This window comes from Giraffa tippelskirchi, chromosome 8 (assembly GCF_054371585.1).
Source record: "Giraffa tippelskirchi isolate mGirTip1 chromosome 8, T2T-mGirTip1v1.2.pri, whole genome shotgun sequence".
Lineage (NCBI taxonomy): Eukaryota > Metazoa > Chordata > Mammalia > Artiodactyla > Giraffidae > Giraffa > Giraffa tippelskirchi.
Genome location: NC_137282.1, coordinates 98,341,883 through 98,364,980, shown reverse-complemented (window position 1 = coordinate 98,364,980; position 23,098 = coordinate 98,341,883). Strand labels below are relative to the sequence as shown.

Genomic DNA, 23,098 nt, shown 5'->3' with positions numbered 1-23,098 from the left:
ATTTTCATTCTAGAGGACTAATACTGTCCTGTTGTCACTCGTTTTTAACTTATTTGTCATTCTCCATACCTCTGCTTCTGCCAAGTAAACTGATTATCTCAATTTTTATCTCTCTTTTATGTGTTTAAGGCAATGACTGAAATTAGCTTGTTACAGGGCATGTACTCTGGGTGACAGAATAACTTGAGGCAAAAATGTTTTGAATTAGTTTATAGGTAGTTTGATATCACATGTGTCAGTTTTTATGACCTGCCATTCATAATAGATCACTTCCTAACCTCACCTTGGTCCTGGCTCTGGCCCAGCTCAGAAAATTACTAACATAGTTATTGGTTGACACTTAAATGCATGTCTTCAGGTTTAGCAATGTGAAGGAAAATTTCCAGAGGCATGATAATAAGGAAATTTAATTAAGAGCTCGTGTTGACTCAGGAATGTTATGTACAGCATTGATCCATAGTGTAGCTAATACATTCATTATGTTGCAAATTTCAAGTGATTTCTTAGTACATTGGCCAATCAGAGTGTACCCTGTCTCAACAGGAATGCTGAAAGAAGCAAAGCAGTGAAACTTTCATCTCCACTGGGAGTAAACTAACTTGCCAAATCTGGGCCATCAATCATGATGAATAGGTTCAAAACAAATCATATATCTTTCACAGTTCATTGTATTCATCAGCAGTTTTGAAATCAACAGTCCAAAGTAGTCACTTTTGGTGAAGTTTTCCATAGCCTGCGGTTTAGGCAATATACCTCAGCTGTCTTTCTCAAGGCTCTAGTTTTCCAGTAGTCATATCCCATTGGCCAGTGTCAACGAAATCTGAAAGGACAAAAGGGCGGGCTCGTTTTGTCGAGGATGGTCATTACATTATATCTTTGAAAATGTTGTCTTAAAAATCAAGTCATTGTCTAAAAAGTTTCTTGGAAATCACTTAGTGCTTGAATACATGGATGAATTGCAAGACTGATTTTCCCACTCATGTACTGGGCTAATACTCATATATAGGCAAAAATGTACAATATGAAATGTCTGTTTGTGAAGGGAGGAGGAGGATGTTCAAATATGAAATTATTTATTTATTGTCACTGTTCTGATTGCTGTTACAAAATGTTTTATTTCAAATCATATCTCATGTAATAGAAAGTTTCATGAAGGGCACAGAGTATCCCTCACCCAAGTTGATCCATTGTCAACATTCTACCTCATGTGCTGTATCACTATCTTTCTCTTTGTGTATACATTACCGTACACACACACGCAAACATACATTACTTGTTTTCTCTGAACCCTTTGAGGGAAAGCTGCACCCATCATGACCCTCCATACCCCAGCTCCCCAATCTTTACCTCTCAAGAACAAGGAGTTTTTTCTCAACAACTACAATTAGTCTCAAACACCTGATTGCCTTTGACTGTTTCAGCGTGGCTTGTCTTTAAACCTTTTACCTCAATTTCTAACCCAGATACTGAAGTGGGTAGAATGAATAACTCAACTATTTAAAAAACAGTCATGTCACTCATGTTTTAAATTTTACCAACAAACATGGTATGTCCGTATGTGGGAAATAACTCAGTGTTGGTTTTAGGAAAAATAGATTGGTTAATACTAATAGAGGTTTCCCTTAGTAAGAAACCTTACCTATTTACAGATTCATCTTATCAGTGGCACTACAGTTAGCTAGCATTCATTAGGACAGACAGAACATCTTGTCTTTCTGTACTTTTGGTTCTGTTTTTTTCTCTTGTGATTAGGTAACCTGAGGTTTTGAAAGATTGTAGTAGTTTCTACTTTGTCAATGCCATTACCCTGCTCCCTGACAGTAAGCAGTGGAGAAGTGGAGGGGGCATTGGTGATGCTGCATGGGTTCTGGAGAGATCAGGGGTCTTACACTACACCGCAGCTATCCCTTCACTGAAATGAATAGTGGTGGATGTCTCCCAAAAATGGTTCTTATAGCTGTTTTTAATTTCTGATCTTAATTTTTAAAATGCAGGTTTACCCTGTTGTGAATAAATAGAACTGAGATTTATATTTAATAATCTATATAGCTCATTTTGATAACACATATCTGGCAGTTGCAGTTTTTTTTTTTCCCCGAAGGGTCTTTGGCAGGCATATCCCTCTCTACCTCAGTGTTCCGAACAATATGCCTATGTATTGGGGGATCCAGCTGAGAAGAGCAGTGCTTCAGAGGTTTAGAATGGGAAGCAGGATTTTGGGTAGGAGGAGGTTGTGATGCTGCAGCAATTTATGAAAACAGGTCCCTTGGTAACATTATAATGCAAAGTCATCCAGGAGGCCATGTGCACATCCAGTGACAATGTACACACAGAGGTGGGCCTCAAGTATGTACAAAGAAGTTCACTGCCCTGAGCAGACTGTTGATTTAGTCATCCAACAGATGTACATTGAAAGGGAATGTTCCAGGAGCTGGGGCTTTGGTAGTGAATAAGACAGCCATGGTCCATAACTTCACAGAGTTTACACATAAACTCTTTTGCTTTAAAATATTGTGCATTAAGAAGTATTTGTGCTCTGACCATATGACCACAGTATGTCATTCTATAAACCTTTCAGACATGACTTGGATCCACAAGAATTTAGTTTTAAAGCTGCTGGATTTGCAGAAGGAAAGAGCATTGGCTTTGAATGACAAATCATGGAAAGAAATACTTTTGAAAAGATCCTCCCGCTTGCAATGGTTTAACAAGAGCAGTGTGTTCAGAGACTATTGAGTCAGAAAAATATGTAAACGTCCATGTGTTCAAGTGTATAAGTGAGTTGGGGGGGAGGGGACCTTCCCAAAATGAGGACAGCGTTCTTCATGGTGGGGAGGCCATGTTTTGGTTCATCACTCTCAGGCTTCCATCAGCTTCCAGGCTGGAATGGCTTCCAAATCAGGCTGCAAAGACAAATATCTAAGTCCTAAGGGAAGCTCCAGGGTGGTTCTTACACGGTTTTGTTTGGCATATTTTCTCAAAATTATTTTCAGATAGTTCCAGAGCAAGCTCTTAATTCACAGTCTATCACTGCACAGTATCTTTGAATTACAGTTAACTAGAAACCAGCCATTTGATATCTAAATTTCAGTCTGGCCTGTGTCAACACAACTCTTGTTGACAAGACTGAGCTATGGTCCTAGATCATAGGTGAACAGGAGTTTCATTACTGGTGTATTAGTTGGGATTATACTTGTTGGTGAGTATAGAAATTTAAAATAGAGGTGGTTTGAACAAGAGAGATGTTTATTTTTGCATCATGTTAAAATAAGAAGGTAGATAGTCCAGAGCTCCTGGGGCAGCACTTCTATAAAACCTTCAAAGATATGTGTTCCTTCCATTATGTCGCTATTAGACGTTACCTCAATGTGTCAGTTCAATTCATGACCTGATATGGCAACCCCTAGCTCCATTCCTCAACTTCATGTTCTAGCGAGTAGAAATAAGAGAATGGAGGACAAATAAAAGATATAGGAAAGATGTCTTTTAATGAAAGTTCTTGAAACGTCCATGTAACACTTCTACTTCCAGCCCATTCACTAGAACTCAGTCATGTGGTAACACCTGGTTACATAGGAGTCTGGCATTTTCTGTTTTGATCATTCATTTGCTTAGGTAAAAACTGGGATTTTATTAGGTGAGTGGTTACTTTCTAGATTGTTGTCTGAGAAGGGGAACGGATGGAGCAATTTGGATGCTGAAAAGTGCATGTTTGTCCTGGTTTGTGTTCTCTTCATAACAGTCCATCGAGTTGTATAGTAATGACTTCTATTCTGTGTGTTTGCTATACTTCATTTAAAGTATAACTTAAAACAAAAAAAAAATTGGGATTCTAATACAAAACTGGTGAAGAAAGACACCAACATTAGGGATCATTCAGCAGTCTCTGCCACAATGTTGCCTTTTAATAACCTTGCATATGTTTTAAATATTTCATATCAGTGTGCAACAGTATATTTGCAACATCATCTGTATCAATAGTATGATCTTATTCAAGTGTGAGCTTAGTAGCTGCAGTTTTCAGGAAAGGTATGTTAGGCTCTGCTAGAATATTTTACTTACCCTAGGTAAGGGCCTAAAGATTACATGTGCTAGCCTCATGACTGATTTTAATGGGTGTAAAAATAGTTTCCCTACTTCAACACTGACATGTTCACATAAAATTGGGGAAAGGAGAAGCTAGTAGCACGGAACAAAAGTAGTTAGGGCTCTTAAAAGTGTTTGAGGATCTTCATGTTCTTACCAGCTCATAGCCTCATCTCAATTTGAATCACAGGTACATTTTGAACTTAAGGTAAAGTCCTAAAGCCCCACACAAGGATTATTCCACTTGTTCTAACAAGATTATGTCCCAGCAGGCATGCCACAATTTGAGAGTTACAAATAGGGAGGTCTGAAAGGAGAAAGGCGGAGGAGGTAATTTCTCTTAACTCTCCTGCAGTGTCTTAGATTAAGGTGGATAATGGTTCTCATTTTGCTGACATGAGGCAGAGATGTCACTAAATATGGAGAATGAACAATCACAGAGCTGGTTTAATTTCCAGAGGGGTTTATGGAAGCACCGTAACATGATGTGGCCAAATGTTCCTGAAAGTATGAAGTAATCTAATTTGTTCCATCATTACGAGAAATTAAAGCCAAACACAATTACATCCCAGTAGTAAAAAGAATCAGTTCAAGTGCCATTGTTATTGACTGAATGAAGTGAGCTTTCTGATTACCTTGATCAGCCAACATTTTAATTTTTGTCTGCCCATTTATTCCAAATCACATTGGAGGGCCTTAACTGATTTTGACCAAAGAAGCTATATTGTTAAGGTGCAGTTTAATCTGAGAAGTTTAATTACTAGATTAGAGTTTTCAAATGGATGTGTCTTCTAGATTTCAGTAAATTTGGGCATGTAATAATTAGGAATTCTTTGTTTCTTAATGTTAGTAAGAGGTCCAAGATGAAAGAAAGACTTAAATTTAGGGAATTAATTTTTTGTTGTTGTTAGACCAAGAGTCTTTCTGAACAGGGGTGTCTGTTCTTCCAGGAGTGGGTCCAAAGCTCCTGGATGCTTTGGTGATTTGAGAGGGTTGCTTCCACAGAGGAAAGCCAGTGTGGTACCCAGACTTCCAGGGGAGGTAGAGTTGGACAGCTAAATGCTGTGTGATGAGCTCTCCCATAGTGTCCATATGGTTTAGCAACCACACCAGGACACATTTGCGAGTGAAATGTAATGCTATGCATACTTATGCTGGGATAACAGACATAAAACTGTTCAAAGCCAGTTCGAATATATGAACCTCCTACCCATATGGAACAAGGGGCAATAGATATCCAAACAGACGAGTAAAATAGAATGCTTGAAAGTGAAAGGGTTAGTTGCTGTCGTGTCTGACTGTTTGTGATCCCATGGACTGTAGCCCTCTAGGCTCCTCTGTCCATGGAATTCTCCAGGCAAGAATACTGGAGTGGGTTGCCATTCCCTTCTCCAGGGGATCTTGCCAATCCAGGTTTCGAACCCGGACTCCTGCACTGCAGGCAGATTCTTTACCATCTGAAGCACCAGGGAAGCCCAGAGAATAAGGCATTCTGTAGGACACTAGAAAAGGAAAAGGAAGATAAGGTTCACTCTGCCAGGGATTTCTCCCCATCGTACAGAAGTTATTCTAATCATGTGGTATCTCAGAGCATGAAGTTTATAAGCCCCTGCACTGTGTTAATATTCCTCTAACAGTCTAGTTATTGATTCTTAGAGGTGTGAGAAGCTCTGGAAACATTACAGAAAGGTAGCCTTAATAAAAGGAGTGTCTTAAGCCTTTTCAGTTCAACAAACATATATTGGATATCTAGTGTGGGACAAGCAGTGTTTAGCATCAGAGATTGAAAAAAGCATTTGATATGGTCCCAGCCCTGGAGAAATTCATTCTCATAGTAAGCAAATCATGGCAATAAATTGTGTGGTGATTTAATTACTTGAAGAGTTAACTTCTTATTTGGCTCTCCTGCATCAAATATGATATCTGCCGGTCTCTGTCTTTAGAGGGAACTCCTGCTGGGTAGTAACTTAGATTTTTTCAGACCCCTACTCATGCTAGACACTATGGCAGATAAACAGGGTGAATGGGTTGTTTCAGTGATGCTCTTTTTACTCAAAGGTCTTTGTTTTCCAGACTGCTAATTTATTTTGTTTCCATCTGGAAAGCCCTTCCCTGTCATCTGAGCAGTTCAGACTGAATGAGCAGAGACAAGCTATAGAGATTCAGGATGTCTGGGTTAAAAAGGTTTGCTTGTTTAATTAGATAAACAATTTGAGAGTAATTTCCAGGATTACTGTTCCTAATCACAATGGTAAAGGCTGGGAAGACCTTCTCAGTCAGTCAGTGGGTGATAGGATCTGAGAGAAGAGTGAAATGCTGGAAGGAGCTGGAAATAATTCAGAAAATCCTCCAACACGCTGTGTGGCTGCATATAAAATTCATTGTCATCGTGCTTTTCTGAGCACTTATTTTTTACACACATAATCCAATTAATTTTCAGCATCACCCTGTGATGTACTGCTCTCTGCATTTTTCAAATTATCATAGAGAACAAGCTTAAACAAGTGAATGAGCTTGTATGAGGTCTCAGGCTAGTCAGTGGCAAAGCTCAGGCAGTAAGGACTGCCTTACTCTAAAAACTATTCTCTTGAACTTTTTGTCCCTCTGTGGTGCAGAGTAACCCACCATATAGTCCACTTAGAGATTGAGAGGAGCAGGGACCCACCCTGTCTCCTTTCTAAATAAAGTAATTAAGGGGTAGGAGAGGTCAGGCAGAGCTGGAATGGCGGCTTTATTCCTATAGAACAAGCACCTTCCTCTAGGAGCCAACCAAATGGGTTCAGGTGCCAGTCTTACCCTGAAGGAGAGTTACATTAGCAATGGTTACTTGCCCTGATGAATTCATTTCTGAACTTTCATTCCCCACAAAGAGAGCAGGACCCTGGTGCCACAGGGACCAACTCCTGGGGAGGAGGCAGGCAGAAGGAGCAGCAAGTGGGGAATTCAAGCTGCAAAATTTAATTAAGTTCTCAAATGGCTGGGTTTTCTTCACCCACTTATCAGCCAGCCCGTTTTTCTCCTCCCACAATTGCCTCTTTAATTGTCCTTTTTAAATAAACATTATCTGCTTGATGTTCTCAGCTTCCAGTTGGATTTCTTTACTTTTAGAGACCCGGGCCCACCCTTTCTTCTTTGCCCCAGTGGCTGTAGCTCTCTGCTTCCTTTTCTCTCTCACTCGTAGGCTTTCACTGAAGAGAATTTGGACACTTGGAGAAGGGAAAGACTGTTACGTGTCGGAAGCCTAGTTCCACCAACTGGTTCTTGCCCCCATGTGAGCCACCAGGCCCACTCTTGCTGTTCCCTAAGTACCACTCATGTTGTTCCCTAAATCCCCGCTCATATTGCAGACTGATTGTGAACCACCAGGTGGAGGAAGACTTGGAAATTTTCTCCAGGAAGACTGCCGTAGCTCACATGATCTTTTTTTTTTTTTTTTAATATTGGAGTATAGTTGATTTAGAGTGTTGTGTTAGTTTCAGGTGTATAGCAAAGAGATTCAAATATACATACACATGTATCTATTCCTTTTCAGATTCTTTTGCCATTTAGATTATTACAGAATACTGAGCAAAGTTACCTGCGCTATATAGTAGATCCTTGTTGGTTATCTATCTTAAATATAGTAGTGTGTGTATGTCAACCATTTGAAATCACTGTGATTGTTCATTTTTGGATCAGTACCTCTAGACTAGGGGCTCCCTGAAGTCAGAGTTCTTCTGAATCAGCTCTATACACTGAGCACCTCTTAGAATATGAGATGCCCCCTAGCAGATGTTTAACATATTTTTAGTTAGTAATGACTCAAACCAAAGTTTTAGTAGACAAGAATGAATCAGTGTCAATAAAATCAATAAAACAACGTCTGGTTTTCCAACTTTGTGCGTGAAAAGGACTCATCCCATGGTAAAACCAATACAGACGAAGTATATGGATTCCCTCCAGCTCCAGAACCCGTCATCCCAGGCCTTTTCCAAAGTGCCCCTTGCCCTGAGTGATCTCAGGCTCATTGCACCCCAGACCTTCCTGCTCTTCCTATGAAGAGCTTGTCATCTGTGGCCTCTATGCGGTGCTTCCTTTGGAAGAACTTTTGTATAAAGGAAGTAGCCTGTAAAAGGCAGGAATAGAAGAGCTGGGAGGAAAGAAGGAAGGAAGTCCTGGATGAGCAAGGGGCAAATATGACCAAAGACGCAGAGGTGAGACTCGGGGAGAGGACTTTCTGACAGGAAGCAGGAGGTGTAGGCAGGGTCAGTCATAGGAGATGGTGAAGACAGATGGGTCTACTAAAATGGATTTAAAGGGCATCCCAGGAGTCTAACTGAAGGTTAGATGCAAACCTATATGCATTAAAATCCTGAATATGGTCTTGCATAAGGAGAGATATTATTCTAATTACAGAAGAGGTGCTTTGGGATTATGTAGAAATGACTGAAAAAGTAAAAGACCCCTAGAAATTGAAGGACGAGCTCGGTTTTCTTGAAGTTTCTTTGAAAGAATTGAAGATCTGGAAAGGGAAATGAGGACCAAATGGAAAGATTTACTTTTTCTTATTCATCTGCCAATGAAAGGGTTAGGATGTGTAGCATTCTTTGGGAAACAGTGCTCCCTGTTTGCTTGGGTCATTAGTAATTGTTAAGTCATTGGAATTAGATATTTTTGGTCAGGCCAAGTTCCTCACAGCACCTCTCACAGGGGTCCAGTTGGTCCATGGACAGCTGATATCATTTGACCAAGACCATCCCTGAGTAACCATTGGAACCCGGTAAAGGAATTCTCTGTCTTTTGACTCCAAATTAAATAGTCTTTGTGACCCCACATTAGTATTCTGAATTCCAGAAACGTTCAACTGAATTTCTCTGCCTTGAAATTATAATGTCCTTATGGTTTTGACTAAAATACCGCTCTCAGGAAGACTTCTGTCACTTGTGCTAATAAACACTGCAGATATTAGAGATTGCAGTCTGGCCACTAAGGATTATGACTCTTTTTGTTCCATCCTTAAAATCCTTAATGTCTAAAACTCAGATGCCAAAAATTTAAAAAGAGATTTTGCATATAAAAACTTCAAATGTGGAGATTCTTTTGAAAAATCTGAAGATCTGGCAACAGTGGGTGGTCAATCCCATGTGTGCCCTCTGAAGTCCCACCCCCACTGCCCCTGCAGTACCCCCAACCATGTCATTCATTCATTCATATGATCTGTCTGGCTGCTATAGGCTTATTATGTGTTCACCTGGTAAGTCTCTAGTGCCCTAATGAAACTCACGCATGTATGGAAAGATGACTTACAAAATATCTGCCTATTAGATAGTTCATACCTTAGAGAACCCTGTATTCTACTTATGTCTCCCTTGCAGTAGAAATGTAGGCTCTTCTTTTTTTAATTTATTAATCTATTTTTGGCTGTGCTGGGTCTTCGTTGCTGTGTGGGCTTTTCTTGAGTTGTGGTAACCAGGGGCTACTCTCTGCTTGCAGTGTGAGGGCTTCTCATTGCAGTGGCTATCTCTTGTTGTGGAGCAGGGCTCTAGGCACATGGGCTTCAGTAGTTGCAGCATGTGAGCTCAATAGTTCTGTTTCCTGGGCTCTAGAGTACAGGCTCAATAGATGTGGTGCAGGGGCTTAATTGCTCCATAGCATGTGGGATCTTCCCATACCATGGATTGAACAGGTCTCCTATATTGGCAGGTGGATTATTTACCACTGAGCTACCAGGGAAACCCCAAAGGGACAGTTTTTATTAAAAAGTGTCAGAGAGTGTCCTTTTCTCCACCTCCTTACCTTTTTAAACTGAAAAGGTTATCAAAACATTTCTGTACATATTTTTTATATTAGGAGTTAGCACCCACATGTCTTCAAAAAATGAGCACATTTAACAACAGTATTCGTTCTACTTACTACTTTAAATAAGTATATTGGTAATAGTATGAAATATGTTTCTTACTGTGGTTCACTGTTAAAATGCTTGAAAGCCACTTCCTTATCTCATTTAATCTTCCCCCCAAACTCTGAGGAGTGGAGTCTAGGCCTTCAGAAGAAAAATGACGATCTCCACGGGAGTTGCAGTCCCTTATATTCTTTGCTTGTTGGAAGGTCTCAGAGAATGCCAGAAAGGAAGGGTTTGGTTAGCTGGGGCCTTGAAGCTGATGAATAAAGGACATGTTCAGGGTGGAAAACCATGGTTATTAGATCACCAGGACAAACTATGAAAACAAAATATACAGACTGAAATTAGAATGTGAACCTAAATATATATAAGCATTTCCATTGGTTATTTTTGGAACAGAATATTATATGAGATGAAATAAATAATGCCAGGGAAATGGTAGATGCACTGAGAATAGTGGTGTTAGCTAAATGGCAAAATTCAGGAAACTTAAAAGTTATACTTCAAGAGTTAAGATATGTAATACTGTTTAAAAATATAAAGTCACCAGAAAGACACACCACAGCAATTGATTTTAACGAATCTCAAACGTCTTTTAAATCTAAACCCTTAATGATCTCAATGCAAAATGTCCATACATTAAATAAACAATTCTAGCTAGTAAATATGCCCTAGAGATTTATAAAAATATATATATATATGCAGCCATTATGTTTTCAAACAATAGGAAGAAAATTGCTATTCAACTATTTTTCTCTAATCAAGAAGGTGTAATTTATGCATAAACCTAAATACTCAATATAAAATAAGGTTTTACAAGATCAGAGGATGGCAAGAAGTGTTCAAATTTTCTTGAAATATTATATAGTTTCAAAAGCTAATCTTAAGAATGAAGTAAAAGATGAATGACATGCTTTATGCATCTAGCTTTTTACAGTGACCACAGTTTAAATTGTTTAACGTAACATATGTGCGTGCTCACTTGCTTCAGTTGTGTCTGAACCTGTGGATTGTAGCCCATCAGGCTCTTTTATCCATTGGATTCTCCAACCAAGAACACTGGATTGGGTTGCCATGCTCTCCTCCAGGGGATCTTCCCAACTCAGGGCTCGAACCCGCATCTCCTGGGTTTTGTGCACTGCATGCAAATTCTTTTACCCACTGAGCCATCCTGGAAGCCCTGTTTAAAATAGCAGGTATAATGAATACTGTTGCTTATTGTGTTAATTTTCAGATAGATGCAGATGCTAACCACTACTAGTATCAAAAATATGTACAGAATTGTTTCAATAATTGTGTTTGAAGAAGAGATGAGGAGGAAATGGATCACTGTTAAAATCAACTGTTATGTGTCCCATGTAACAAACTTGATAAATGTTTATAATCTTTTCAACAAATCACACATTTAAGTTGAAAGGAAAACAGCAAAAATGAAATAGGTATATGGATATATGATTCTTCAAGTTAGCCTTAAAATTCAAATAAAATATGGAACATGGCCTGGGCATGTAGCCTTCTTTGGGATATATTTTTAGCTTTATTTACAAATGAAAAAACTGATAGATTGAAAAGTTAACTAATTCACCCAGCTCTGCCACCTGGTTGCTAAGTTTCAGAGTCAACCTTTGAACCTAGGTCTCTGCCCCCAATGTCATGCTCTTTCTTTTGCTCATGACTATCATAGTAGGCCACTAAAAAAGATGACTCTAGAACTCCTGGCTTACCACTGACTGTGCATCTGGACTCCTGCAATGGATTCTTAATCTCCCTCCCTTCCTCATTTTATCCTCCCCGGCCACCAGTGCGCTTACCCAATTCCCTCAATATCCATTAGTTCAAGGCCACACATTTAAGTATTCAACTTTGTTTCCCTTCTGCGCCCTTGAAGGAGTCTACTCCATCCAGGTTATTTCTCGCCCACACATGGAACCTTTATTCAGGCTCCAGACATTTCTTCTACCTGAAAAGAATGCCAGCTGACTCTCTCCTCCCATAGCCATTCAAACCACAGACTGCATGGAAACTGCCTCCCTCCTGGTTCACTTTCTTCCTGGAACCCTGAACAGTTAGCTACAGTGCATACCTCCTGATCCCTGCTCTGAACTACAGTAGCGCTTCCAAGCTGAATCATTTTTAAGCAGCAGCTGGTCATGTGTCTGATTTTCTCAGCAGGGTATTATAAGTTCCTTTCCAGGTCCAAGCCAGTGAATCTTTCATGTTCTTGTATTTTACAGCAACCAGCACATCAGAGAGACTTCATAAGTATGTATGGATTTATGGACTGCTCTCTTTCTGGGGAAGAGAGAGAAAGGAAAAAAGGGAAGGAGGATGAGTACTCTCTGGTCATTTCTCAAGAGTACACAAAGGCATGAGGAGGGCAAATAAGATGTCCTTGGTAGAGATTTCAAAAATATGGGAACCCACAGAGCATATTGTGTCTATGTTTTTGGACTCGCCTGACATGGTATAGGGCAGAGTTTTCCAAAGTATGCTTCAAGACATGATAGTTTTTGCATTCCAAGATCAAATCCATTTAAATAATACTTATTCAGTGACATTGAACCCATTCTTTACTCAGTGGTAAAGAATCTGCCTGAAATGCAGGAGCCACAGGAGGCCACGAGTTTGATCCCTGGGTCAGGAAGATCCCCTGGAAGAGGGCATGGTAATCCACTCTAGTATTCTTGCCTGGAGAATCCCATGGACAGAGCATCCTGGCAGCCTACAGTCCACAGGGTTGCAAAGAGTCAGACATGACTGAAGCGACTTAGCACTTTTGCTATAGAGCTTTTAGCTTTTGATAGGTTCATATCCATTAAGATCACTACATCTATTGTATGACATTCCGCAACTTTGCTTGCCCATAGAATTCTCTTAGTAAGGAGAATCTTACAGAAATTCTGTTGTCATTGTTAAAGAGTATCAGACAGACAGTTTGAAAGCAAGAGGTGGAGCATGAGGGATAGAAGGAGCTAGAATACAGCTAGAGAGACATACTTAGGACATTATCACTGCTTAAGTTCTACTTGGAAAGAAATAGTCTTATTTTTTACAAAGTATGCCTGGTGGTGGTGGTTTAGTCGCTAAGTTGTGTCCGACTCTTGTGACCCCATGGACTGTAGCCTGCCAGGCTCCTCTGTCCATGGGATTCTCCAGGCAAGAACACCAAAGTGGGTTTCCATTTCCTTGTCCAAAAAAGTATGCCTACTTATTATTTACTCACAAATACATGTTGAATGCCTGTAAATGTTAGGATCTGTTCTAGATGCTTGTAGAAAAAGCCTAGAAGCACATGTAAAAATGATATAAACACAGCCATAGAAGTAAAGTTCAGCAAATTGTATCTAGGTGGAAGGATTGGCTAAAAAGGGCAGTCTTAGAAAAAGTGAAAGTAAAAGTGTTGGTCACTCAGTCATGTCCAACTCTTTATGACCCCATGGACTGTAGCCTACCAGGCTCCTCTATCCATGGAATTCTCCAGACAAGGATACTGGAGTGGGTTGTTTTTCTCTTCTCCAGGGAATCTCCCTGACCCAGGGATTGAACCCGGGTCTCTTGCATTGCAGGCAGATTCTTTAACATCCTAGCCATGAGGGAAGTCCAGTCTTAGATGGGATGGTAAATAAAAGGAGCTGGAATGGTATGATAAAGCCCACTGAAAAAAAGCCTTCTGTGGTCTCAAGAAGTATGACATTCATAGAGTAAGAAGGAGGGAGTTTATGCAGCTGAATTTTGAGTGAGGCACTGACATGTTAAAAACAGAACTTAAGAAAGATTATTCTAACTTTATAAACAGGACTGGTGAGAAAGACTGAACCCAAGAAGATCCAATAGTCAGTTATTACTCAAATCTAAAAATAAATAGATGAGGATTTGACTGAAAGTGGCAAGATGGCAGTTGTAGAAATTAAGAAGAAATTGGTAAATCAATTGGCAAAGTATTAGATGGGAATATTGTTGGGACAGGGGTAGAGGGTGTAACTATACAGCCGAGAAAGCAAGATTTTCTATTCATCAGTAACTTGATTTCTCAAAATATCTTAATTTCAAACAGAAAACATCCATATCTAGTGTTCATTGAATCTAAACTCATAGAGTTCCAGAATCATGGTATTGGGTGGGACCTTTGAAGACATCTGGTGAATTCTGAAATGCCCTCTGTAGTATAATCCCTGACCCACCCAGGTTAATCAATCATGAACAACCTAAAAACCAACACCCCACTCAAATAAAATAGTGTCAGAAGTTATAAAGTAAATAAATATTAGAGCTGGGTAGGCAGAAGAGATCACCTAAACAAATCCTTACTTGCTATAAGGAATGCTTTGTGTAGGAACTGACAGAGATAAAGATTCAAAGTCTGTGTCATCCCCGAAGGTCAACTGTATGTGAGGGAATCACAGATATCTCCTATAGGCCCTCTCCCCAAGAGAATCAAAATGACTCCTAAGGTTGTAACAGGAATACTTCTTCATCATTGGACTATGAGCTTCATGAAACCCAAAGTTATTTCTTTCCATTTGGTGTACTTAGCACCTGGCACATAGCAGGTATTCAATATATGTTTATTCAAATGCGAATAAAATACATAGTTCTAATAGTTTTTTTTCAGCCTTTTGGCAAAATATTTATTATTTTACGAAACAAATTCAAAGACAAAAGCTTCCTCACTAGCATATCTAGTCTTTGTTGTTGAAATATGAATTAAGAATGAAAATCATCTTACCCCAAACTTATGGATGTGTTTGTTCTGTTCTGAATGTCAATGACCATGCCTTGATACTCTCCTTGGAAATTCTACTTTTGCTTTGCCCTTGAGAGTTTCTCTCCCTACCTCCCCGGCAGTTTCCCCTCCCATTCTGGGCCTGCTAACTGGTCTTGTCTTTGTCCAGTCCTCCTTTCATGCTATTCCCAGAGTAATCTTTCTGAAAAACAGATCTGACCCAGGGACATCCTCACTTAGATTTTTAATTGCTCCTTCAGAAAAAAAAAAAAACTGTAAACTTTCAGAATAGTACACTAAATCCCCCATGAATACTTCTCCACCTATACCTTTGTCCACTGCTGGACCCAAACTTTGCATCTGTATCTGCTTCTACCAACTTGAATGGCCTGTATTCTCCAGCTGGCAATGGCACATGTTTATCTCAGCTGTCACCTCCCATTCTTCACTTGGTTAGTTCTTCAATTCATTCCTGAAGACTCAGGGCTGAATTCCCTCTTTCAGAAAACTCTCCCAGAACTTTCCTAGGCAGTGGTAGGTGGCACCTTCCCTCACCCCTTCTGTGCCACGTGCTGACATTGCACCTGTACATACTGCCTGGTTTGGTGGAAACTTATATCATTGTCTTCGTTGTTGGACTGTGAGCTTCTTGAAACCCAAAGTTACTTCTTTCCATTTGGTGTACTCAGCACCTGGCACATAGCAGGTATTCAATATATGTTGTTTATTCAAATGAAAAGAAAATTACTGTAATTAATACAATGTAGACTCATTGAGAGTACATGGGAACTTTGAACTACCTTGTTCATTGCTACATCTCCATCATTCAGTGCAGTGCCTGGAAAAGAGTCTAGCAGGTCAGCAACACAAGGTTCTTTAACTCACGGTCTCTCACTTAAACCAAAATAATCTACAAGGTTCTTGTTATTATCCCCAATCTTCAGGTGAAGAAATTAAGGTCCAAGAAAGATTAGGTGATATGCCAGGGATTATGGCTTGTGTGTAGTGGAATGGAGATGAGAACCACCTCCTACTTTTCAGTCTCCAACAAGGAGTGATATTCCTTATAGTTGTACATATAGCACATCAAGTCTCTAGTCCAGATTCTGATTAAACTTGGTTCGAACTCTAGTTTCTTGGACGAGATTTCTTCCTGCTCTTACACAGAATTCCAAAAGCTTCCTCTTCTTTCTCTGTGTCTCCTCTCCAGTGTCAGCTCAGGCTGACATTTCAGTTTGAGCAAATCTGGCCTCTAAGCTCAGATTAAACAAAACAAAGCAAAAAGACTCTTTATCTCAGCATTTTATACCTTCAGTAACTTTATTAAAGTTTCAAGGGAGTGGAAGATTTATAGTGTGAAATTATCCTGTAGACCAAGCTGACTCCTTTCTGTTACACACACACACACACACACACACACACACACACACCCAGGGGAGCATATTCTCCTCCTTTCCTATTTCCTATAGGAAATACATCTGTGGAAGAGACCACAGATTAGTTCCATCCAAACCAGTGCACCTTGAAGTCTCACCTTCTGCAACCTTGTCAAACATTATTTTGCACTCTCCTTGAAAGAAATTCTGGATACAGTTATGATGAATACAATATGATGACGATTCCAGAAGACTAGTTTTTAAGAGCAAAAAGTCTACTCCCTCGAAAGTCCCATTAGGCAATTCTTCTATTCATGCCCGACATATCATGAGAACACATGCTTATATCAAATTTTAATACTGAGATTGTCTTAGATAAGAACAACCATCAGAGAAGAAAATAGTCTGTTAAGTTATTAATTTTATTTCTACTGGTAACATGGCTGAAGATCATGGTCTGATTGACTTCAGCCTAGCCTCCCTGATTCCCATTTATTGCAGAGTCCTAAAATTTTCCATCTCCATAAAATCAGATCCCCTATCACACAGTACTCTGAACCACTCAGTGGCTCTTCCTTTTGAAAATTTCACCCAAAGCCCCTACCTATACATGCCTGACAAGACTTCCACGACCAGTGTCTGTGGATTTCTGCAAGGCCCTACTTATGGGAGTTCCTTTCGCTACATACACATACACACACATCTTTTGAACTCAGGCCCGTAATGTTTTCCCTTAAAAATTCTTCCCACCCCCTTCACTTACCTCCTGTTTCATTCTTTAGGACTCAGCCTTCTCTCACTCCACTCTGATTTAAATTGCCTTCTATTATTCTCCCACTCCCTACAAGCTTCCCTCTTTCAGAATGCTTTCTACAATATAGTATGCCCAAACCATCTCTACCCCTGGACTTTAAGCTTTCCTGAGATAAAGGGCACACTCTTTTATTCATCTCATTTTTGCAGACTCTAATAAAGTGTATGACACATATTTGGTGCTAAATAAATGTTTGTTGAATTACTGATGGTACTGTGATGATACTCAGTCACGTCCAACTCTTTGCAGCCCCATGGACTGGAGCCTACCAGGCTCTTTGGTCCGTGGGATTTTCCAATGGAGCGGGTTGCCATTTCCTACTCCAAGGGCTCTTCCTGACCCAGGGATCAAACCCACATCTCTTGATCTCCTGCACTGGCAGGTGGATTCTTGACCATTAGCACCACTGTACTAGAAGTCAACAAAACCCAATCTTACATTTATTTCATTAAAAAATTCTATTGGAGCCCTAGGCAGACCAAGGGGAAAATATCATAGTGGGAAGATAGGGAAAAAACTCACGCAATTATGGATACCTTCTCTTTAGAGGCTTTTTTCAAGTACTAAGGGACATTTTATATTTTTCATAAGATTTCAAAGCAAGAACTTCATGCCAGAAATACACTTGGAAATGAGAATAGCTTGCCACTGGCAAGCTCTGCTTAAACCTGTTACATGTACACATTGAAAGTGAATCCAACTCCTTCATGTATTTCCCATCAGATAAAATATATAGACAGAAAAGAGAAATCAGCAAAAGTTAGAGCTAAAGTGAACCAATCTTTTACTGTATCAAATTCAGGGAGTGACTAGCTTGAAGTAATACATGGTGAAATGGAAATCATTTTTCTCTAGTTCTACCCACTTTAGACACTATCAACTCCATCCGTAGGAACAAAGAGGGAATTTGGGGGGGAATTAAGAAAGGGGAAGCTGGAATTGCTTAAAAAGTTACATATTTAATTATTAATATTTGTTCTTCAGAGCTGTTTAGTGAAGGGCTTTTTTTTAACTTTAAGAAAAATATGAATCAGCTGTTACAGTTTATATTTATTTTTTTAATTAAGGGTAAGCAAATGGTATCCAAAGTAACTGATTTTTTTTTTTGACTTGTTCTCTTCATTTACACCAATAAGCCTGTCTAGGAGTTACGACAAATTTATACAGACCTTTAATCAGTCAAGAGTTGGCAAAGAAACTGACATCCGCAGAGTCACACATTACGTAGAATGGATCCTTTTACCTCAATGGTCAATATCCCTGTAACTTGTGGGTAAAAGTAAGTGACTGAACATTTCACAAGAAAACGACCTCAACCTCCAGCTCACCGCTGTGGCTCTGAGGCAATTACTTTTTTTTTTTTATCCTTTTCAAAAGGAAGCTGCTGCTTCAGCATCTTCTGGAGCTCCTGGCACTGGTTCAGGCTGTGTGTCAGGGGAACCCTTGATCGCATCACAGTGACGGAAGCCAAGTGCTGGCCTGCAAGAATTGAGGACTGTTTGTTCACAGAAGATCCTGAACAGAAACACAGGTGTCACATAGTTCAAGGGGGCCTTGAAGGAAACCGATGCTGCCGTAGGAGGGGACTTCCAAAGGCTCAAGTTATTTCTCAGTTGCTGTTCCAGAGCCCTCTCCTGGCTTTTATGGAATCTGGCCAAGAGTTGTTGCTTAGGCAGTTTCTCCCTGTAGTTCCTTCACTTAGTTAGACTTCAGACAGGGAAATAAAAGAGTTTTCATATATTTTCAAGTAGTGCCACGGTGATGGCTACTCTGTGGGGAGAAAAGTATTTTATTAATGAATGCAGTGTGTGTTCTTGGTAAAACCCCAAATTAAACTAGCTCACACTGTTTTCATCCTGCGAGCTGTTGGTGACATTTAGGTGTGTTGTTTAGTGACTCAGTTTCCTGGAGAATAGGAGGAAACTCCGCATTGAGGCTTTTTTAGTGGGGATGAGAAGGTCAGTTACTCAGTGTCCTACAACATTTGGGGTTAAAATTCCTAAAAGTTCAGCTTTAACACTGATCCTGAACGACTTTGGCTAGCCATATTGCCTATAAACCTAGGAATTTGGGAAAAGTAGTATTCTCAGCTCTATGCTAATATCAACAGTAATTCTTCTTGTTTTAACTAATTTTTTATTTGAGCAACAATTTTATAGAACAATCTGTTTTTTTGTTGTTAGTAATTAGTTTCTTAATTGGTATGTAGATGTGCTCTGGTCATTTTTTTTTTTTCTTTTTCCATTCTCCACATTTATACAGTGCATGCAAAGGTAGTTAGAACTTAAAATACGTACACAGACCACATTTTTATTGTGCTCAAATGCTGATTGTCAGAGGGGCTAATCTATGATTGGGACATAAAGTAGATCTTGTGAAACAAGCTGTCCCTCTTGTCACTGTACTGCCTTCTTAAGGGCAAGTCTGGTATTTGAGTGCATAATGTCTTGACGCATTGAAACTTTGCTGAATTACTTTTCTGCTCTTAGGATTAAAAATTAAACACTAAAGTGTAACATGTGGAGCCACATTCCACTAGGTTCAAGGCCTGTATTTCTGAAAAGCTTTGAGAAATTGGTGAGGATGGGAAGGGAGATGGGGAGGTCCCCTGGGGCTCAGACTTTAGAAAAGTTGCAAAATGGGAGAGAAACACAACACGAAGTCTTTGAGGTGGGGAGAGGGGATTCCTGGCTTCAGGATATAATCAGTGACTGGAAAGATGGCAGTGAACAAATCCTAGACACAATGGTTATGCATCTTTAACCCACTGGATGTGCTAACTGTGGATGGCCCCAATCAACTGAAATAAGTTAATTTGCTCTTAAAATTCCTGCATCCTTATTTTATACCTTAGAGGAAAGAAAAATCCAAAATAAAACCATATAGTGCATGTACTACTATCACAACTAGATTACGCTATAGTTGCATATGGAAGATATTAAGTAAAATAAAAATGTGTTATGGTCATAAGTTTAATGATTGCTTGTGATCTTTAGGGTATGGGATTACAAAGAACTTTCTGCATTCCATCTTTGTGTAATGTTTCAGATTTTATAACAAACATGTTATATTTTTATATACTTAATCAGGGAAAGGCTATACAGATAAAATACTTTATATTTGTGATTTAAGATTATCTTTAAGGTATTTCCCTTTGTTGGGGGAAAAGCTCCAATCTTACACTTTAATTCACCTGGCAAGGTTAGGTAGGTGTTGGTTCACCTAAAGAAATATGTACAGAGATTGATGTAGGGGAAAAAAAAAAAGTGGAATAAAAGAGGTAGTTTTTAACCTAGAGTTCTCAATGTGAATAGCAAACAGTTAAAGAATCCGTGATAACAATTAGCCACGTGGCCCATTGTAACAAATACTTTGAAAGTTATTCTAACTTTTTAAAATTTTATATAAAAATCTATCTGGAAAATCCCAGGAGCCTGAGATTCAGTTCATGAAATTTTTTCTTGTGCCACTGACCAAATTTCAAGGCAAATGGAGTCCAAATTTCAAGGGCAGAATTTCTTCTCCAATACCTATAGATTTGAAGACCGAGAAAAATGATCACACCAACTTCATGTAAGCTTTTCAGATTATGCTTTCTAACTGACAATAACAGAAGTTTCATAAGATGGACTCTTGGGACTTTTGACGTTTTCCTGCTCTGAATGTTTTGCTTATCTGCAGGCTAATAGAGTGAAGTTCTCTGCAATTGATCCCTTATGGTAGAGCTCCCCCAGGGTCAGTTTTTATGAATAGAACCTGCTTCCATAGATGTCTTTGAATGTAGTCTTTTCTCAAGTTTGTACTTTATTCTGTGCATGGTGGGTAGAAACACTCTTTCAGACTCTTCCCCTTGGCATCGCAATGTCACCCTCGTCCCTGATTTGCAGTTCCTCTGACAAAGGAAGCAACATAGGCATAAACGGCCTATGCCCATAAGGCATAAATTGTAAATTGCCCATAAGGTGTGGTGCATTCACACTGCCATTGAAGATAACTCAGACAATTCTGAATGTGAAATATAGCATATTGTCAAATCTGTGAATTCTAAGGAGTGCTGGCTCACAACATTGTATGTTTTTGTTTATGTCCACTCCAAAATTTAGACCTAGGGGCTGGGTTGGGTACTCAGTTGGTCTTAATACAAATAATTTTAATTCCCACAACCACCCTGTCCTCTTCAAGTAGGTAAATCCTAAACCCTCAGAAACCCTAAAATCCAAACCCACGGAAGCTGATCGCACCCAGATTGTGCGACCCGTCGGGCTCTCCAGGGAAAGCTCGCAGGGTGGTGGAGACGCGGAGGTTCGGGGCGACCCGGACGGGCTGGGCTCGGCTGGGCATGCGGGGTCCCGGCGGGCCAGGTGCGCGGTCGCGCGCGCGCGCGTCTGGTCCCGCCTGAGCCCCGCGGCGGGCGCGACCCTGGGCGGCGGGCGAGCTGGCAGCGGGTTCTCCACGCCGGGTTTTCCGCCGCTCCCCTCGCACGGGTCCCCGGCAGCCCCACGGAAGCAAACGCTCGCGTCCGCTCCTCGGAGCGAGCAGCGCGGGACCGCTCGGGGTGATGCGGCGGCGGAGCGGTGGGGCGACAAGGGGCCCGGGCGGACGGTGGCCCCGGGCGATCTAGGCGTGAAGGAGTCGAGGAGGGGCCGGGCGGCGCCGAGGGCCGTGAGGGGCGCGAGGGGGAGTGTTCCCGGAAAGCAGCGGCGATGGAGCCGCGCTGCGCCCGCCGCCGGAGGAGTTGAGAAAGAAAACAGGAAACGTGGTGGCCGCGCAGCCGGCCGCGGCTGATTCATTCGCTTTGAGTGAAGGCTCGGCAGGAGGGGCGGGCGCGGGGCCGCGGCTCGGGGCCGGTCGCCGCGCAGATCGCGCCGGGGACCAGACGCTCCCTCCGCTGGGCGGGCTCCTGGGCGCGCGCGCCACCCCCCTTCTCCATCCTCCGGCACCAGGACTTCTTCAAAGTCGCATCGTGGGGGTTCTGGTCCGTGTAAAAGTTGGCTTGGCGCACTTGGCGCGCCCTCCCTGGACGCCGAACGGAGACGCCAAGCTGGAGAGGGCGTGCGTTCCCGAGGCCGGCCGCCCCGCTAGCAGAGCCCCGGCCCCCCTCGCGGTGCCCGGCTCGGCAATATGAAGAAGCAGCCCTCATGTGCGGGCACCGGGCATCCGAGCATGGCGGGGTACGGCAGGATGGCTCCCTTTGAACTCGCCGGCGGCCCCGTGAAGCGCTTGAGAACTGAGCCCCCCTTTCCCTATCTCTTCGCAGAGGAGGCCTACCAGAAACTGGCCAGCGAGACCCTGGAGGAGCTGGACTGGTGTCTGGACCAGCTAGAGACCCTGCAAACCAGGCACTCCGTCAGTGAGATGGCCTCCAATAAGGTAAGCCCCGGCTCGGTTCTCACCGAGTCCTCTAGGCTGCTGATTCCCACGCTGGTGAAGCCACCAGTCCTTGTGGCCCCGGGAAATGTACAGAGGTTTGTTACACACACTGCATTTTGGCTCCCTTGGAAGAAGATTTCTGGTGCTGTCTGTGCCCTCTCTCTCTCATCCATTCACTCTGGAGAAATTAAACATTTTACAAAAGCAACTTTGACATAGTTTTGATTGCAATACCCGCAAAAGACAGAGCGTGTGTGTGTGTGTGTGTGTGTGTGTGTGTGTGTGTGTGTGTGTGTGTGTGTGTGTGTGTGTGTGTGTGTGTGTTTGGAGGGGTCCTTCTAGGTGACACTTTGCCCTTGCAGCAGAAACGAAATCCTGTCTACTGGCAATCCATGTTTTCGGGTATTCTTCGGATTCTCAGTGGGAAGTAAGAGTTGCTAGAGGTCAGTGCAATACCTTGAATGTCACCACCTACCGCACTCATACCCAGAAGAGTTCACTGAACTTGGAACCTTAACCCACATTTATCTAAGTGTCAGTGTCAGGGTACCCTGTAAGAACTGAGCCTTTGTAGTTTCGCTTGGCCATATGTGTCCACAGGAGACGTCAAAGTTAAGGTTATGATCACTGCCTTTGTTGCTGTATATCTTGGAGGGAGAGTCCAGTTTTCTGAGGTTATTTACAGTGATGATTCAATGGGGGCATTTGTGCCATATATGCCATGGTGCTGGTCTTGGTGGATAGTGGAGTTCAGGGGGCTGAGAAGCAACCTTCCACCTGGCACAGCCTTAAAGCAAGGTACAGTGTTGTCCGTTTTGGTGTTTTTTTTTTTTTTTTGGAGTTCCTAT

General features: G+C 41.3%; 1 protein-coding gene and 1 long non-coding RNA gene across 9 annotated transcripts in view; one reads left to right on the top strand and one right to left on the bottom strand.

Moving 5' to 3' along the window:
- The window catches only part of PDE4D (phosphodiesterase 4D), a 1,572,405-nt gene that overhangs the window by 1,492,756 nt on the left and 56,551 nt on the right, over positions 1-23,098 (top strand). For 7 of the 8 annotated variants that reach the window (XM_081524288.1, XM_081524289.1, XM_081524290.1 and 4 more), the window contains one exon: positions 22,138-22,250. In XM_081524288.1, coding sequence (XP_081380414.1) covers positions 22,138-22,250 — 113 coding nt within the window. Of the gene's footprint in view, positions 1-21,267; positions 22,052-22,137; positions 22,251-23,098 lie in introns of those variants that run through there. The other variant, XM_081524297.1, reaches the window with a different exon arrangement.
- LOC145519066 (uncharacterized) lies at positions 392-18,342 on the bottom strand. The gene is made up of 5 exons (XR_014063502.1): positions 18,050-18,342; positions 12,051-12,259; positions 10,950-11,147; positions 10,025-10,283; positions 392-820 (listed from the first exon to the last, which is right to left on the bottom strand). It is a non-coding gene; the product is annotated as an uncharacterized LOC145519066 (long non-coding RNA).